This window comes from Vicia villosa, linkage group LG6 (genome assembly GCF_029867415.1).
Source record: "Vicia villosa cultivar HV-30 ecotype Madison, WI linkage group LG6, Vvil1.0, whole genome shotgun sequence".
Lineage (NCBI taxonomy): Eukaryota > Viridiplantae > Streptophyta > Magnoliopsida > Fabales > Fabaceae > Vicia > Vicia villosa.
The window spans coordinates 131189474-131208752 of NC_081185.1; the positions used below are offsets into that span (position 1 = coordinate 131189474).

A 19279-nucleotide genomic window follows, 5' to 3' on the forward strand; every position below is an offset into this window, starting at 1 on the left:
TTCCTTTTATGTCTGATCACTTCTAAGGAAGCACTATGTCTCTTAAGTGAAAGTTTAACTAGCTTGGGAGATCTAAGTCCCTCAGGAGAAATAATATGTAGCCCGGTTGATGAGATTGTAAGTCCCTCAGGTGCAACGTGGGACCTCTCGGGTGGGACTTCTATCAGCCCCTCAGACAAGACTTTTGATTTAGGTCTCAAAGCTCAAAGGCCAACCATTGGTCACACCTCTTATACGTGATTTCTGTTTTTGACCCCACACAGTAAACACTAAGTCCCTTAGGTGAAATTTAAATAAGCTTAAGAGATCTAAGCCCCTCAGGCAAAGTAATATGTAGCCGATGTGATGATATTGAAATTCCCTTAAGTGCGGTGTTGAACCTCTCGAGCGAAACTTCTATCAGACTCACGGACAAGACTTATGATTTAAATCTCTTAGACATGACTTTGTCTGTGCCTCTTAGGTCTGATTTATGTGTTTTTTTCCTGCCTGGGGAAACAGTAAGTCCTCCAGGAGTAGTTTTAAATAGCTTGGGAGATCTAAATCTCTCAAGCGAGAATTTAATTAGTCGGGGAGATCTAATTCCCTCATGCGAATTAATATGTAGCCCGACTGATGAGATCGCAAGTCTCTCATGCACGATGTTGGACCTACCAGGAGGGACTTCTATCAGACCATCAGACAATATTTTTGATTTAAGTCTCTTAGGCCAGACTTAGATCGCGCCTCTTAGGCGTGATATTTGTGTCTGATCCCGCATGAGGAAACGCTAAGTCCCTTAGGCGAGAGTTTAATCATCCTAGGAGATCTAAGTGACGTAGGAGAAGTAATATGTAGTCTGGCGATTTAGATCATAAGTCCCTCAAGCGTGAATTTGGGTAGCTCATCTGTATTATTGTGAGGGGCGTCAATGATCTTTGCTATAAAGTTCAGCGAACATCGCCTAAAGGGGCGACAAGGATACTCTCTATGAAGTCTAGTTGATATCGCTTCAAGGCACAGAAAAGATCTTTGGTATGAAGTCCAAAAAATATTGTCTCAGGAGGCAACAAGGATCTTCTTTATGAACTCCAACAAGTGTTGCCTCAAAGAACGGCAAGGATCTTTGTTAATTTTCTTGAGCTTAGCCATGCGTCATGCCACGTCAGCATCTTTGACAGCTGGCACTCCCGCGTGTCGTGCCACATCAACTTTTGTTGAGAGACATTGACAGAAGGGACCAAAAGTGTATATGGAAAAATTTAAGAGGACCATTCTTTGGAAATATTTTAAGGGACTAAAAGTGAAAATGACAATATATAGAGGGACCAAAAACATATTTAACCAACTAATACTGAGTAGCATATGCTAGAAACTTGAGGCCTTGTGGTCCTTTTAAACCATCTCTTCTCCACAATTAACAAAAATAAAATGTCTATCATGAGTTCTAGAATTCCCCCAAAAGTACATATGCTGCATAACTTCTATGTTGTTAGGCTACCGATCATTCAAGTACCTAAAACGGGATCATCCACTACGCCTCCACAAACCATGGATTATTCACAAAAGTGGAAGCCATGGACAATTTCCTTATTTTGGGACGAACAAATTTCACTCATCCATCTTCTCTTATGGGCCCCCTTGTCGTTCTATCTTAATGGGGATTCGTGAGTTCATTACCACTTTTGACAGAATCCACATAGACTTATAAGTATCAATAAGTACTACAAGATCTGCAAGGGGATGAGTAACTACCAAAGGAGCAACATCCAACAACTTTGGATCCACTACTCTTGTACTATACGAGGCATCACTTATGTCGTTGTTGAAAAATATATCTATCAAGTTTGTTGGCCCATCTCTTAGGTTGACCATATATAAGAGGTACGAGCTAAAAACAACAACAGTAAACGAGAAAGATACAAGTGGTTTTGAGACAACCTGAAGAGATGATGTTAAAGAAACATCAAAGGAGCCGACAAAAAATGAAAAAGATGAAAATGGGCTACAAAATCTAGAAGAGAAACATATGAACAAGACAAAGTATTTACGGAGTTCAGGGAAGGAGAATTGAAATGGGCAAAAGCGAGAGATGGTTTAAGCAAATAATGGAAATGTAACCTGAAAGGGAAAATAATCTTTATATGATTGAGCAAGGTAAGCAGATCTACAATCCAAACTAGAGGAAGGTAGGAAGATAAAAATCAACTAATGAATTCACCTTAAAATTGCAACGACGCTCGAGTACACTAAAGCACCTTAAATGACAAAGCCACACCCTATCCTAGGGGTCTAGGGACACATGTAAGAGCGATCACATGAAATGATTTAGTAATAAGAGTAACATTTAGTGCACATGTTACCAATGTCACTTGTTCCCACTCACCAAGCCTTTTTTGCTTCTACCATCCAAGAGCTCGTCAGGAGTACCTTGGTAAAGGATGAAGTGGCCCAATAATCTCAGGTTTTGACACTTCTACGCATTGGCAAACCTTGGGTGCAAGTGTTCTGGGCTGACCTTAAACCCAGAGACGAAGTGGCCCAATTATGAGAAGGCCCAATCCAAAGGCATGGATGATAGAATGTTGAAGATCGAGTGATCCCACAATCAAAAGACTGTAACCTAATTGTTTCCCTCAGATGATTTCCCACCGTCAAAATTAAGTGAAGGGTCCTCCGCATTCCATGTCGACTGACCTAAGGCAGTTCTAACTATCTTCCATATATAAATCTCTTCACGCGCCAAGACCCAAGTATTTTACACATTCTCATACTCATATTACTTCTCATTCATTCACTAATTTGTATGTTACAGTGTTAACTTTACCGGTTCACCCAACTCCGTTGTATCTGAAGCTCACTCCCCCATACTAGAGTCCCATTCTCCCCATACTTGAGTCTCATTTCACTTCGTCATCAACTATTTCTGCTTCCTAAATAAAATAGTATAGATATCAAAGTTCTTAGAGTTTGAATCTAACCCTAAACTTGTATGCAATAGTGTTAAAAATTTCAAGATATATACTTTTATTTACTTCGAGTTATTAGTTTTTTTATATATACGATTGCATATACTCTTACGGTTTATTTTAGACCACTTGTCTATTCATTACTTAATTAGTAAAAATAACATGACGCTTATGTTAGGGACAACTTGTATATGTATGTGTATATATACTATATAGTCTTAGTAATCTCTAAGCCACTAATTAAGTTAACTGTTCAATTCTAAGAAATCCACATCATGGTTGCATTCTGTTCTCCTCAGTACTCATACTCAAACATGGGATGGCTCTTCCAAGAGTTAGGGCCTGCAGAGTCTTTAAATATTATCGATAAGGAGAAGAACTATGTAACTAATTTAGAGTACTCTTCACAATATCATCAATTCTCTTCACTAAAGCAACAACATGTTGAGACTGAAACGCCACCACCATCCCCTAAGCTTATGGTGAAGAAGCTTAACCATAATGCTAGTGAACGTGATCGCCGGAAAAAGGTCAATAGCTTGATTTCTTCGCTTCGTTCACTTCTTCCCGGTGACGATCAAACGGTAATAATTCTAATTCACCTCTCTCATTGGTTAGTAATTTACTTGAAATTAAAAAACTTCAAGAATTTGAGATATATATAAGATTAAGATCATACTGATTATCAGCTTATTAATTTATATATTATTTTGTGTGAATTGGGCGGTTTTGAATAATTATATTCTAACATGTCATATTCAAGTAGCTTTATTCTAGGATCAGCATTCTATTTTTTTTATAAAGAAAAACATTATAACTAATATAAAATAGTTATTAATAGATACTTTATTCTATGTTGATGTTGCAGAAGAAATTGAGTATTCCGGTAACAATTTCAAGAGTTTTAAAATACATACCGGAATTACAAAAGAAGGTTGAAGGATTAACTAAGAAAAAGGAAGAGCTTCTATCAAGAATTTCTCGACAAGAATACGCGGTCAACAAAGAATCACAAAGGAAAATAATTCCAAGTTATAATTCTTCTTTTGTTGTTTCAACAAGTAGGCTTAATGATTGTGAGCTTGCTGTTCATATCTCATCTTATGAGGCTCATAAGATTCCAATATCAGAGATCTTGATGTGTTTAGAAGATAATGAACTTTTTCTACTAAATTCTTCTTCTTCTAAAACATTTGGAGGGAGGGTTTTCTATAACTTGCATCTTCAGGTATGTTTTGTAATATTATGTTGTTAATGTTTTTAGTTGTAGGTATTTATTTATTATTTATTTAATTGTTAGTTATGCAATGTTTGCAGGTGGATAAAACTCAAAGATTAGAGTGTGATGATCTTATTCAGAAGCTTTCATCAGTCTATGAGAGGCAGCGAAGTAATCAAGTAGAGTTGGGAGCTAGAGATCATACGATCAGGAGTGTTATGATATATTAATTAAAAGTTGGGGATTTGGATTTTGGTAGTAGTTTGTACATATTTTGATAGCAAGGATTGGAAGCTTTTTTGGAAAGGAGACAATCACTTTTGAATTTAATTCAATTTAGTGATTTAGTGATTACTCGTTTTGTTAGTGATAAGTTAGTTGAGTTAGTGAAGTTAGTTTGATGTGTAAATAATTAGTTAACTAAGTTGGATATTATGTCTTTGGATTTATTAGTGTGTTGTAAGCATGATCCATGAGGTTTATAAGTAATCACTTTAGTGATTATGAATGAGTTGTGAAATGCATAACTAATTAAAATAATTTTTCCTCTCCTAGTTTGTTGTGTATGTGTTCAATTAGTTCCAACAAGAGGTATCTAGAGCTTCGAGTTCAAGGGTCTGAAATTGCTTCGAGATTCGATTATCTATTATCATTAATGTTCTTGATCATTGCGTGAAAATGACAAAGATAGGTCATGCTTGTTAGTCATAAAAATTAAAGAAACGGAGGACTTGCTAGTCATAAATATTAAAGATTTGCAATGTTCCTTGAAGCTTATAGACAAAGATAGTTGTTGATGACCATGGAATGTGTAACTGAGCAAGAGTTTAATGCTCAAAATTTCAAGAAAAATGGTGGTCATAAAATGAACATAAAAGATTAGTACAAGAAGAGAGAAACTCAACAAGACATCTCAATTAAAGACATTGATATTAACTTCAATCATTCAAGAAACAATGGTGCTCATTGAAACTGTGAACCCCATGGGTTAGCTGTGGGTTGGTAAGGATGACTGACAGAAGAGGATATTTTTTGGTGGTAAAATGGTGTCGAATATGCTTGTTGAAAAATATGGGTGTTGATGTGGGTGGAGTTGGGGGGTGTGTGCTCTTTGGGGGAAATGGGTGCTTGTTCAGGATAATTGTTGTAGCTTGGGTAAACATGTGAATGAGATGGATAAATATATGAATTATCTGATGCCGATGGATATGGGTTATATGTATGTGGTGAATATCCGTGATTTAAATATAATTTTGGTGATGAAGATGCATGAGTGTAATAAGGTATAAAAAGTTCCCATGAAAAAGATGGAAATGAAGGTGTGGCAGGAGAGGTGTTTATGGTAGGGTGAAATGGGTATGCCATGGGAGGTTTTTGTGTTCAAGAATGAAAGCACGAGTTTCTCTCTCTTTGTCCTTGAACATTATTCAAAAAATTTCTCTTCTGAATAAAAACCTTCTGAAATCCCTCCATATTTTTCCGGTCCTCTTTTTGCATCTGGCTACGACCTAACATAGCGGGTAAGAACCTTTTCAAAGAGTTACTACTTGTCTCATGAATCTTGTTCTCTGTTTCTGATCTGGGTACATGAATGTTTGTTTGACAGGTTGCTGATGTTGTTGGGGTATCTGTGGCTAGAGGCAAAGGTGTTTGAAGGGGTAGTTGTTGAAAGTCCTCTTCTGGGTTGGTACCGTAATAGGGTCGTAAGAGAGATACGTGAACCACAGGATGAATACGCGAAGACGATGGAAGATCAAGCATGCATGCCACCTTTCCGACACGTTTGATGACGGAGAAAGGGCCGAAAAACCTTTAAGTCAATTTCTGAGAAATCCGCCGTTGAACCGATTGTTGACGATAAGGTTGGAGTTTGAGGAGAACAAGATCCTTGGGATTAAAGGTAAAATCTATCCTTTTTACGTTTGCTTGTTTCTCCATTTGAATACGACTTTTCTGAAGGTTTGTTTTTAATGTCTTTAAAATCTCTTGGTGTTGTTGCAAGATGTCGTCCAAAGACGGTTCCTGAGTAGATCCAGCCAAGTAAGTTGAGATAGAAGGAGGGTCACGGCCGTACAGAGCGTTGAAAGGTGTGGTTTTAATGGCTGAATGGAAAAATGTGTTGTACCAGTACTCAGCCAGATGGAGGTACTTATACCACTGACGCGGTTGGGTACTCGCAAAACACCGGAGGTAAGTTTCTACAGATCTATTTAAAACTTCCGTTTGACCATCTGTTTCCGGGTGGTAGGCCGTACTGTACTTTAAAGTAGTTCCTTGTGATTTGTGAAATTCTTTCCAGAAATTGCTAAGAAACAAGGGATCTATGTCGGAGACAATGGATCTTGGGGCTCCATGGAGGCGAGCAATGTCCACTGTGAAACGTGTTGCGATATCTTTTGCTGTGAACTTCGATGGGAGAGCAATGAAGTGTGCTGATTTTGAAAGACGATCGCAGATGACCCAGATGCATGTATGGCTAAAAGAGTTAGGCAGATGTGTGATGAAATCCATTGAGATGTCATCCCAAACTTTCTCAGGAATCGGTAAGGGCTGAAGTAGTCCCTTTTTCTTTTGTGTTAAATATTTGTTATGTTGGCATATCTCGCAGAATTTAACCATGTGCTTTACCTCTTTGTATATATCTGGCCAAGAGAACGAAGCAGAGACGCGAGCAAGTGTGGCTTTGACCCCGGAATGTCCTGCTGTTGGGGTGGCATGAAATTCCCGTAGTACCTGTTGTCGCAGTTGATCAATGTCTGGTATGAACAATCTATCTTTGTAGATTAACAAGCCATTCGATATTTTGAAGTGATTTCTTTCTGTTTCATCTTTTTGCACTTCTGATATCAACTGTTGTCCTGCTGAATCTGTCTTGTAGAAGGATCGCAGCCTGGTCACAAGGTCTGGTATAGCGGACGACAAGGCAAACAACAGTGGTTCATCTGCAGAATATTTTCGACTAAGGGCATCAGCGACCACATTAGACTTCCCAGGTTTGTAGAATATTTCGAAGTTAAAACCCTGCAATTTTGCTGCCCATTTTTGCTGTTCAGGTGTTTGTATTTTCTGAAGCAATAGATTTCTTAGGCTCTTCTGATCTGTATAGATATGGAATTCTTGTCCAATCAAGTATTGACGCCACTTCTTTATTGCTTCTGTCACAGCATACATTTCGCGGACATAAACGGAGGATGCTTGCATACGAGGACACATCTTTTTACTGAAGAAAGCAATGGGATGGCCTTCTTGGGACAACACTGCACCAATGGCAACTCCTGAAGCGTCAGTCTCGACAATGAATTTTTTTTTAAAGTCTGGAAGTGTTAAGACCGGCATGTCGGTCATGCGTTGTTGTAATTCTGTAAAGGCCTTGGTTGCCTCTGTACTCCAAACAAATCTAGTGGAACGTAACAGATCGGTGAGGGGAGCGGCGAGAGAGGCGTATTTGTTAACAAATCGACGATAAAATCCGGTAAGGCCCAAAAACCCTCTGAGTGTCGTGAGTGATCGTGGCTGAGGCCAGTCTAAAATAGCCTGAATCTTTTCTGCATCTGGTGCTACTGTACCATCCGAAATCACATGTCCAAGGTATTGGACTCTAGGGACTGCAAACACACACTTAGATAACTTCACCACATAACAGTTAGTCATCAGTAAATCAAAAATCACCTGCAAATGTTCTAGATGCTCATTAAAATTGGAACTATAAATCAGTATGTCATCAAAAAAAACTAAAACAAATTTTCGTAAATATGGCCTCAATAAGTCATTCATAGCTGATTGAAATGTTGAGGGTGCATTAGTCAAGCCAAAGGGCATAACTAGGAATTCATAGTGTCCGTCGAAAGTACGAAAAGCCGTTTTATGTGTATCCTCTGATGCCATTCGGATCTGGTGATAGCCTGAGCGTAGGTCTAACTTGGTAAAAACTCTTGCTGAACCAAGTTCATCTAGCAATTCATCTATTGTGGGGATGGGAAATCGATCTTTTACTGTGACAGCATTAAGAGCTCTATAGTCAACACAAAAACGCCAAGTGCCGTCTTTTTTTTTACCAATAAAACCGGGGATGAGAATGGGCTGTGGCTAGGAGTAATTAGTCCTTCTTTTAGCATGTCATCAATGATGGTAGTCATAGCCGTTTTTTGGGTGTGAGGGTATCTATAAGGCTTAACGTTGACTGGGGCAGTGTTTGGAAGTAAGTTTATGTGATGGTCGTGGGGTCTGGTTGGAGGGAGGCCGACATTTGGTTGAAATATTTTGGAGAATTTGTGAAGGAGTTTGGTAAGTTGAGGGGCCATGTCTTTGGGTAAGTTTTCGAGAAGGTGTGATTGTGTGTTAGATATAGTTGTTGGGCTGGGTTGAAAAATCATGAGATGTAGCGATGCAATGGAATCTTGGTGGACAAGGTGTTTGAATTGGTGAAAAGTGGTGTGTTGTGGAAGTGTGGCAGAATCCCCTTGTAAAGTCATAGGTGAGTTGTTGTGGTTGAAGGTAATTGAAGGAATAGAGAAATCTGCCTGGATAGTTCCAAGAGTTCTTAACCAAGCCATGCCTAGGACTACATCAGCGCCCTCAATAGGTAGGAGGTAGAAAGGCAAGTGAAATTGATGTTCTTGTAAAACCAATTTTACATTGTTGCAAATTCCTTGACATTGAAGGTGAGAACCGTTGCCAACCATAACCGAAAATTGAGGAATGGGGGTGGTTAAGAGATTTAGGTGTTGAGCGATGCGAGGTTGTAATATATTGTGGGTGCTGCCCGTATCCACTAAAACCATAACTGGTAATCCGCCAATAGTTCCTCGAAATTTGAGAGTTTGAGGAGAAAATTGACCTGTTAGTGCTTGGGTGGATAGCTGAAAATAAGTGTCTCTTGGTTCTGTCTCTCCTATAGATTCCTGCTGTTCATCGACCAATTGAGCATGTTCCAAAACCTCATCATCACATAAGAGAATCAAGAATCTGCCCGTAGCACACTTATGTCCGGGAATAAACTTTTCATCACAATTAAAACACAACCCTTGGGCTCTGCGTTCTTGGAATTGGGCTTGAGATAATTTTTTTATGGGCAGGTGTGAAGGTTGTTGGGAATTTGGGCTTTTGGGTCTGAAGGTTGTATGGGCTGGATTATTAGGAAGGCCTTTTTGGTATGAGGTATTAGATGAAGTAGGATTGTTTTTTGGGTATGGGCTAACATAGGTTTTGGAGAATTTAGGCTTAGAATCTTTAAGCTTTGCTTCAATCAATTTAGCTAATCCAATAGCTTGGGAGATATGTGTGGGTCGTTGAATGGCCATTTCATTTCGAATATCCACATTAAGGCCAGAAATAAAGCAATTTAGTAAAGCATCTTGAGGGAGACCCACCACTTGATTTCCCAACTGTTCAAATTTCGTTTGATACTCAACTACTGTTCCTTCTTGCTTTAACTTAAACAATTCTGCCTGATGATTTTCATATGTGGAGGGGCCGAAACGCAATTCTAAGGCTCTTGTAAAAGAGGCCCAATCAGATAATAAATGACTATTATGCATCCATTTAAACCAACTTAAGGCATCACCCTTCATGTAAAAGGATATTAAGGATAAACGATTTTCCGGAGGCATATTATAAAAATTAAAAAACTGCTCCGCTTGAAACAACCAATCAAGAGGTCCGGAACCATCAAACATAGGTAGGTCAAGTTTTGGGGTACGAGCTGTTGGTAAAGGTGGTATATGGGAGAGATTGGGGTAAGGTTGTTGGGAAGGAAATTGTGAAAAAGGGGACTGATGGGAGAAAGGGATGTGGAAAGGTTGGGAAGATGATAAAATGGTTGGGATAGGGGGTAGGGTACAAAGGTTGAGGTGGTGTGAGGGTTATAGTGACGTGTAGGTGTTGGCTGAGGATGTGTGGTGGAAAAGGTTGCAGAATTGCGTAAGGGGGTGTGTGTAGGTGACAGATTTGGAAAATTAGGTGTAGAAACCCTAGAAACAGAATGTAGTTGCTGTGTCATACCTGAAGGGGTTGCTGTTCCATGAACAGTAGTAGAGCTACGCGGAGGTACTGTTCCGTGAACAGTAGCGGACCCAGCAGTGGTCCCAGATCCGTGAACAGTAGCAGATCTGCTTGATGTACCAGATTCGTGAACAGTAGCAGAAGGGGCTGTAAGGAGCTGCTGATGCTCTTTTTGAGTAGCTATTTTGTTAATAGCTGCCATGAGTGAATCAAATCTAGAGTCTTCCACAGTTTTGTCATTATCAAACCTTGTTTGGAGGTTAGGTAATTCGGTAGAGATTTGGTGGAATCTGACATCCATCTGCTCTTGTGTCTCTTGCATTGCATTGTTTAGGTTTAAGGTAGTAATTTGAAGGGCTTCTTCTAAAATTTCTTTAGAAGAGGGGTTGGGTGGTTTTGAGGGAGCCATGGGAGGGATGAGAGGAAGGAGATGAAAGCACCAATGTTAGACTAAGCTAGGCTAAATTTAGATCTAAATGGCATAAAAAGAAATTGACATTAAACAAACTTCATACTTTCTTCCTAGCTTCAATATTCAGCAAACTACAATATAAATAGTTAGGGTTTATCCTACTAAATGGGCTGAAAGGAATAGGCCCAAAACATAAAGAGGGAACCAACAAAAACTACTAACAGCACCTAATTAATAATAATAATCTTTGAGTAAAACTGAAACTTTCTTTTCTCTCTTGGGCCTGTCCAACTTCTTATCATGCTCATCGACAAGAATGGTAAGAAACCGATAAAGAAAAATGTTATTCATTGTTATATATAATGGGACACATGTTCCTCAAGACAAAAGTGATTGTGCTTCTAACCTTCTCATGCCAACAACCATTGAGGATTTAGGGAACATTGATGTGTGGCAGACGCAGACACATGGTGCTTAAACCAAATGACAAGTCATGTGAATTTTTATGGCTTGAGAAAGATATCAGGTTTTTAAACACTAAAACCATTCAACCAAATGAAGTGGACGATGTTTTGATAAAAATATGTAAGATCATCAATCACTCATCGTTGTTGTGAATTATGTTCCAAGCATGAAGAGTACTTTTCTGAACACGAGTCAATTGTTAGTATAGATGGCAAGAAACTGGATTTTGGCAGGTTATTACACTACACATTCTTATAGTATTCATTCTTATACCTGTGGTTTAAAAATAATCTTCATATACAAGCTCATATGTGTTTGTGCACCAACGTTAGCACTCATATTTGTACCCTGAGAGTATGTGAGTACTCATATATGTAGTCGTTACTCATATTTCTAATATATATATATATATATATATATATACATATATATATATATATATATATGAGGCCTCTATATATATATATATATATATGTGTGTGTGTGTGTGTGTGTGTGTGTGTGTGTGTTTTTATATAATTTTTTATAATGAGACCCCAATTTTTTAATTAAGAATGTTCTTTAATGTAATTTTGTATTTATAAGTTGGTGTAACCCCTAATTTAGCAAACACTCAAATTAAATTATCAACTAGCATTTATCAGCTATAAGCTATCAGATATCAATTATAAGTTACCAACTATCAGTTATCATCTATTTTTACCTAATAGAGCCTAATTAGTAGAGTTAAATTAAATGCTTCCAAGTTTTTTACTTCTAGCCCTCCTTCCTCTAGCAGATATTGTTCCAGCTTACACAATTAATCATCCTTATACATTCTATACCACTCCAAAAAATCTTCTTTGGATACTAACAAGTGAATAACCTTTTTTTGGTGTCTTGAAAAACGATAGAAAGAATAGGGGGTGCTCCTTAATATCGAGTTGATGAGAGTAACTCTTCTACAAATTGATAATTGCTTACCCTTCCATTCTACCAACCTCTTTCTCATGTAATCTTTTTATGGTATCCAAGTAGTATACCTATGGGGGTTGGCACCAATCGGTATTCCCAAAATTTTGAATGGAATGGATTCTGACTCAAAGGACAGAAAAGACGATGCTACACTAAGAAATTTGTCATCCAGATTTATACCATATAATTTGCTTTCCTTAAAGTTTATTTTAAATACTAAGACCAATTCGAAGTTTATAAGAATGAATTTTAGGCACTAAAGTTCCTCAAACTTAACGCTCCCTAAAAAGATAGTATTATCCGTGAATTGAGGGATTTAGAAATTCAGCCCTTTTGTTGCTTGGTAACCATCAAACTCTCTTATTTAAGTGACTCTTTATGTTAACTTAGCTAGTCCTTCAAACGCTATCTAGAACAAAAATAGAGATAATGGATATCCTTAGCGCAGTCCCCATCCTACTTTGAATTCCTTTGTAGGACTACCATTAACTAGCACTGACATATGACTCAAAAAAATGCACGTGTCATCCACTTAATCAACTTATTCCCAAAACCCGTCATATTTAACTCAAATATCTCAAATCCACATGATCATATGCTTTTTGAACATCTACTTTGAAAAGAATGCATTTGTCCTTTCTTTGTTTAGCCAAATCGATGATCTCATTCATCACCACAACTTCGTCTAACATTTTCCTATTAGGAATGAATGTTGTAAGATAGATGGAAAATAATTTACTTAACACCTTCCTTATTCTTGCAGCAAGCAGTTTTGAAATGAACTTATAGAGGCACCCCACGAAGCATATATGTCTATAATCTTCAATTTCTTGGGGGATGATCCTTTTTGGGTATTAAGTCAAGATAAGATGAAATCATTGTCTTTGGTTGGACAAATTAGAGTGAAACTCCAATACAAAAGTTAAAATGTCCACACTTACAGTGTCTCAACATTCCTTTTTAAATATTCGGTCACACCCTGTATATACCGTCAATTCTAAAAATTCGGTATGCGTGTATGAGTTTTTACCGATAATTTTGAAATTGTTCGTGTACATATAGTTTTTTATCGATAATTTCAAAATTGTCGGTAAAATCTCATGCAGACACGCCACATAAATTGCCGATAAAAATAAAACAAAATTTTATATTTTACCATACATTTCTAAATTACCGGTATAATTAAATCCATAATTTTGATACGACGATTTAAAAGTTCGGTAAAAAAACATGATTTTTACTAAATATATGATATCCAATCAAAATTGTCTATATAAATCAAGTTTGTTTTGAAAAACTCCAAAAAGAATAACATTTTCAATAGTGAAAATTATATATTATTTTTAGCCAAGAGGATATTATAGTCAAATTAGGGAATGTGAGGGAGTGCTACGTCTAATAGAGGGGGTGTCAGGTAAAATTCTTTTGAAAGAGAGACAAAATATCATATGCTCAATTCATAATAAAGAGTGCAATATTATAATTGGTTATATCTCAGCAAATTTCAAGGGGTGCAAATAGTTTAACATAGTAGTGAAATTTGGAACACCAATGATATTTATATGAAATTTTATAACTCCACCCCCCATCCTTGGTAGGATCCCCAGTTCGGAGTGGTTCATGCCAAAATTTTAGGATATTTTTTTTATGGAATTTTCAACGTTTTCAACACCCGCGACGAAAATATCAAAATGCTCCTATATTTTGTAAATGTATCTCTGAAATTACTTTTTTTTGAAAAAAAATTGATTTCGAAAGTGGACTTCTGAAAACACCAAAAAAATATATTTTTGAAGATGTATTTCCGAAATTACCTTGGAGAGGAGGTGTCTTTGGAGATGCATATCTGAAAATTCCAATTTTTTGTCTTGGAATGTTTCAGATATACATATCCGAAAAAATTCAATAATTATTAAAAAATTAAAATCAAAGTGAATCATTACAATCAATAATATAATTAATTGTATTAATTAAAATATATTATTAAATATATATTATTATAATCAAGATATAATAATAATAATAATAATAATAATAATAATAATAATAATAATAATATTAGTATAATAAATATTTAAATTAACATTTTATTTACTATTTTTTTATGATACAGAGAAATTTCCAAATTTTATCCGGAGAAAGTTCGATTACCTGCACCCATTATTCTCTTAGAAAAGTTGAATGCTCAAAAACAGTGCAATTTGACTTTGATGTACATTTATACCTTTCCTTCCAAACATTCAATGAATACATCTTCTGTTACAGGAAGAAACAAAACTTTCCAAATTGAATTCAATGAACAAGTAAAGACACATGCATTCATTCACATGCATTAAGTACTATATATCCTGAGCCGCTAAATAAATTAATAATAAAATAAGTTGACACGGTGACACGGGATATTTTGGCTTATCAAATTTAAGGCTTAAATGCTAGGATCATGCTAACGAGTGCCCTGGGGACACAGGTTAAACATTTTAAATAAAGAAATTATTCTAAATCAGTGCATTGAATAAACATAATATTCTTTAGAAAAAATAATTATTTATGATTTCAATGCATTGAATACATATATTTTAAGTAAAACAAACTTATCTTTTAAATCTATTAAACAATGTTCTACTTATCTTTTTAGTCTCTTAACCAGTGCCCCCGAGGCAATCGTTAGCATTACCCTAAATGCTAATTTCATCTTTTTAATATGACATTGATGAATAGGATTATTTTTTATTTTTTATTTTTTATAGAATTAATTATTTTTATTAAGTTTTTTTAGATATTAATTAATTAAAATATAGAAAAACATTGTTGGGTTCCAAGCTCACTTCGTTTCGGCTTTAGCCCAACACACAAATTGAGACTTGTTGTTTGTGTATTTATCATCAACTTTGCTTTTCTGCAGCCTGCTTTAGAATAATTTGGACAAGAAAAAGCATTACCACAATGGCTAGAACTAGAAGCATAAGATATAAGATGTGCATCTGCATACAAGCAATATCTTTGTTTGGATGTTGTTAATGGTGACGAAGCAGTGGCAAGAGTACTGTACCATATTGAGCAACATCTATGAATTCATGGTGGAATAGAGAAGACGAATGCAATAGCAAGAAGATGAAAGCATAACAAAATTCTGTTATGGATAACTTGTATTATTCTTTCATACAATCAATATGTTACATGTGGTATATATATCTATCTATAAGGTAGTGATGTGGCATGTATGTATAAAACTACTCTACAACACAAATAGGAAACTACTATATACCAAGAGTACAAATATATAGTATACTAACAGCCCCCCTCAAGTTGGACTTTGGATTGCAAAGACCTAACTTGAACAATGTTTGGCGAAGAGCTGGAGAATGAAGAGGTTTGGTTAGCATGTCTGCAAGCTGATCATGAGTAGAAATAGGGAGCAAATGAATGAGTTTAGACTGAAGCCTCTCTCGAACTACATGACAATCTAATTCAATGTGTTTGCTCCTTTCATGAAATGTAGGATTATGTACCGAATATATTGCTGATTCGCTATCATAGAAAATATTAGCAGGTTGAGGGAATTCAACAGTAAGATCCCTAAAGAGATACTGCAACCACTGAATCTCACATGTAAGAGAGGCCAAAACTCTATACTTAGCTTCAGTGGATGATCTAGTTGCAGTATGTTGCTTCTTTGACTTCCAGCATAGAAGAGATGAACCTAAGAGAACACAATAACCTGTAATGGACTTCCTAGTATCAGGGTATCTAGCCCAATCAGAATCCGCAAAGCCAAGTAATTTCAAATCACTTGTTACAGCGAAAAGAATACCAGTGGTAGGTACATACTTCAAGTATCTTAGAAATCGAATGGTAGCTTGAAAATGTGGTTGTCTTGTTTGAGACATGAACTGGCTTAAATGTTAACTGCATAAGAGATGTCAGGCCTTGAATTTGTCAAGTATATAATTCTACGAATCAACCTCCTATAGGATGAAGGATCTTCCAACAAATCACCTTCATTGACAGAAAGCTTTAGGTTGGGATCAAAGGGAACTGGAGAGGGTTTAGCTGCAAGTACTCCAGCATCTCGTAACAATTCAAGAGTGTATTTTCGTTGGTTTAAGAAAATGCCTTCAGTGGATTTGGAAATTTCCAAACCTAAAAAATACCTGAGCTGACCAAGATCCTTAATTTTGAATTGTTTATGCAAGAGAGTCTTAACATGTTTGATCTCTTCCAAAGAGTTACCTGCCAGCACAACATCATCAACATAGATAAGAAGTGCAGTAAAGTAAGGAGAATCATGTTTAACATATAGAGAGTATTCAGCTTGAGACTGTCTGTAATCAAGAGAAACCAAGAAGCTAGACAACTTTGAGTACCACTGTCTGCTAGCCTGCTTTAGACCATATAAGGATTTTTGAAATTTGCAAACTTTGGATGAATCATAACCAGATAAGCCATGGGGAAGGTGCATATAAACCTCTTAATTTAAGTCCCAGTGTAGAAATGCATTGTTTACATCTAACTGTTCTAAGTACCAACCTTTAATAGCTGCAAGAGATAGAAGTACCCTAACAGTAGTGAGTTTAGCAACAGGGGCGAAGGTATCAAAGTAGTCAATGCCTTCCATTTGAGTGTAGCCCTTGGCTACTAACCTGGCCTTATATCTCTCAATTGATCCATCTGCTTTGTGCTTAACCTTGTAAACCCAACGGCAACCAATTGGTATCTTACCAGGTGGCAAATCCACAACAGTCCATGTCTAATTTTCTGCAAGAGCTCTAAGCTCCATATCCATAGCATTAACCCAACAGTCATGTTTTATGGCTTGCTTGTATGTGGTTGGTTCAGTAATGGAAGAGATAGCACAACAAAAGTTTTTGTAAGGTAAAGAGCATTTATCTTAGGATAGGAAAGAAGATAGAGGATAAGGAATATTAGGAGAAGATGATTTAGATGAAGAGTTTTGATTTGTATCAAGAAAGTAGTGATACTCTGCTAAATAGCTAGGAGGGTTGGACACTCTAGTAGAATGTCTAATGGGAGGATTAGAGATATTGTCTTGGGTTGTGGTATGGGAATTGGCTGGACTGGTGTTATGAGAACTGGCTGGACTGTTATCAAGATAAGGTAAAGAATCAAAAGATTCTGTAGGATTATTGATGTGAGTGGGGTCAGGTGCAGAAAAAGGTCTTAAAGGAACACTAGATGTCAAAGAACTGGTTTGAAGTGTAGGGTCGCTTTGTTGTCTAGATAGTATAGGTTCTCTTTCTGTCCTTGAGTTGTCACTGTCAGAGGGAACTAGACTATTAAAAATGGGTTGTTGAGGTGAATTATCATTATCATTAGTACTAGGGCTATGGTTAATAGGATGTTGTTGGTGTAGGCTAGGAGAGGAAGTGGTGTTATCAAAGATATGAGATATATCAGTAGAGTTGGGATTTTGAAGTGGTAAAGTATGATCTTCATATGTGGGAAATTGATTGAGGTGAGAATTGGAAGAGGATTTTTCAGAGGGTTTAGCAGAGTTAAAAGGAAATACATTTTCATAAAAAGGCACATGTCTAGAAACAAAAATGTTATTGGAACGAAGATCATATAAGGTATAGCCTTTAGTCCCATCCTTGAAACCTAAAAACACATTTTTTCTTGCTCTTTGATCAAATTTAGTTTAGTGTGTTTGGTTAGAGACAACATAGCTCAGACAACCAAAAACTTTAAGATGAATAAGGGTGGGGGTTGGTGGTGTAATATCTCATAGGGATTTTTGAGATTAAGTAAAGGAGTAGGTAATCTATTAATGAAATGGACAGCATGTTGTATGCAGAAGTTCCAAATAGTAAGAGGGATTTTGGAATGAAAGTACAGGGATCTAGCAACATTTAAAATGTATTGATGTTTTCTTTCAACCACCCCATTTTTTTGGGGTGTGTAAGGACAGGATTTTTGGTGAGCTATGCCTTTGGACAAAAAAATTCAGATAATGTAGGAAATTCATTCCATTATCAGATCTAAAACACTTTAGAGTTGTATTGAACTGATTTTCAAGGTAGGCTATGAATTCAATGACACTCTACTTTGTTTGATCTTTAGTTTTTAAAAAAATAATCCAAGTATATCTACTATGGTCATCAACAAGAGTTAAAAAATATTTATATCCTAGCATTGAAATGGTAGAAAAGGGACCCCAAACATCAGCATGTAACAACTCCAAAGGTGCATTACTCTTTGTAAGATTGTGATAAAATGATAGTTTCTTTTGTTTACTAAAGTGACAAGGATCACATGGAAAAGTATTGGTACATTTTGAAGGATTAAAGGGATAGATTTTTTATACATTTTGTAAGCCTATAGAAGAGAGATGCCCTAATCTTAAATGCCAAAGTAAAGAAGGATCTTGTATAGAAGAGTTACAAGCATGACTGTGTTGGGAGGAATCAAGCACATATAAGCCTCTGTGAAGTTTAGCTGAACCAATCATTTCCTTGGAATGGTTCTGCAGAATTTGGCAGGAATTATTAGTAAAATGGACAACACAGTCTTTTTTTTGTTCAAGTTCTGCAATAGAGATTAGATTGACATGGAAACTAGGAATGTATAGAACATTGTGTAGAACTAAAGCTGAGGAAATGGAAACAGTGCCAAAAATAGAAGCAATAACATGTGAACCATTAGGTAAGCTAACATGGATAGGGACAATGGTTTTGTGTGAAGTGAAATTAGCAAGGTCAAAAGATATGTGGTCAGTTGCATCTGTATCAAAGATCCATAAGGAATTGTTCTTACCATTTTCATAAGTGGAATGAGTGTTTAGGACAAAGGGAGAGGTGGAGATTTAGTTGGCCTTAGAGTTGGGCTTTGACTGTTGAATTAAATCCAGGATACTTTAATATTGCTCTCGAGTGAAACCAAACGTGGACTGAGTGGATTGCTACCTGGGAGATGCCTGCCATGTTTCAACAGAAGCCACAAATTGAGATTGAACATTAGAAGTAGGAATTTTTCCTTTACCTTTAAAACTAGTGGGATATCCATGTTTGAGAAAACATGTCTCAACTGTGTGATTGGTTCTGCCACAGTGAGTGCATACTCGATTTTGACCTTTGTTTCCTCCATAACCATTATTCTTACCCTTGAAAGAGTTGTTGCCAGACTTAGGATAATTGGAACCTGAAGCTGCATTCAAGTGAAGAGTTGTTGATCATCAGTTCTAGTGATGTTAGAAATAGTAGATTGAGAGCTATTGAGTTCTCGTTCTTGTTGAATAATCAGGGAAAAGGCCTGATCAATGCTTGG

At 36.6% G+C, this 19279-nt stretch overlaps 1 protein-coding gene across 1 annotated transcript; it reads left to right on the plus strand.

Moving 5' to 3' along the window:
• Window positions 1–3196: 3196 nt before the first annotated feature.
• LOC131612397 (transcription factor ORG2-like) lies at window positions 3197–4798 on the plus strand. Its single transcript, XM_058884194.1, has 3 exons — window positions 3197–3532; window positions 3817–4176; window positions 4266–4798. Exons 1-3 carry the CDS (start codon window positions 3224–3226, stop codon window positions 4395–4397), a joined length of 801 nt encoding a protein of 266 aa, XP_058740177.1. The 5' UTR covers window positions 3197–3223; the 3' UTR covers window positions 4398–4798.
• Window positions 4799–19279: the final 14481 nt, after the last annotated feature.

Coding starts and splice junctions, on each gene's coding strand:
- LOC131612397 (XM_058884194.1), top strand. CDS start 3,224: ATGGTTGCATTCTGTTCTCCTCAGTACTCATACTCAAACATGGGATGG. Junction 3,533..3,816: donor TTCCCGGTGACGATCAAACG/GTAATAATTCTA, acceptor TTGATGTTGCAG/AAGAAATTGAGTATTCCGGT. Junction 4,177..4,265: donor TCTATAACTTGCATCTTCAG/GTATGTTTTGTA, acceptor CAATGTTTGCAG/GTGGATAAAACTCAAAGATT.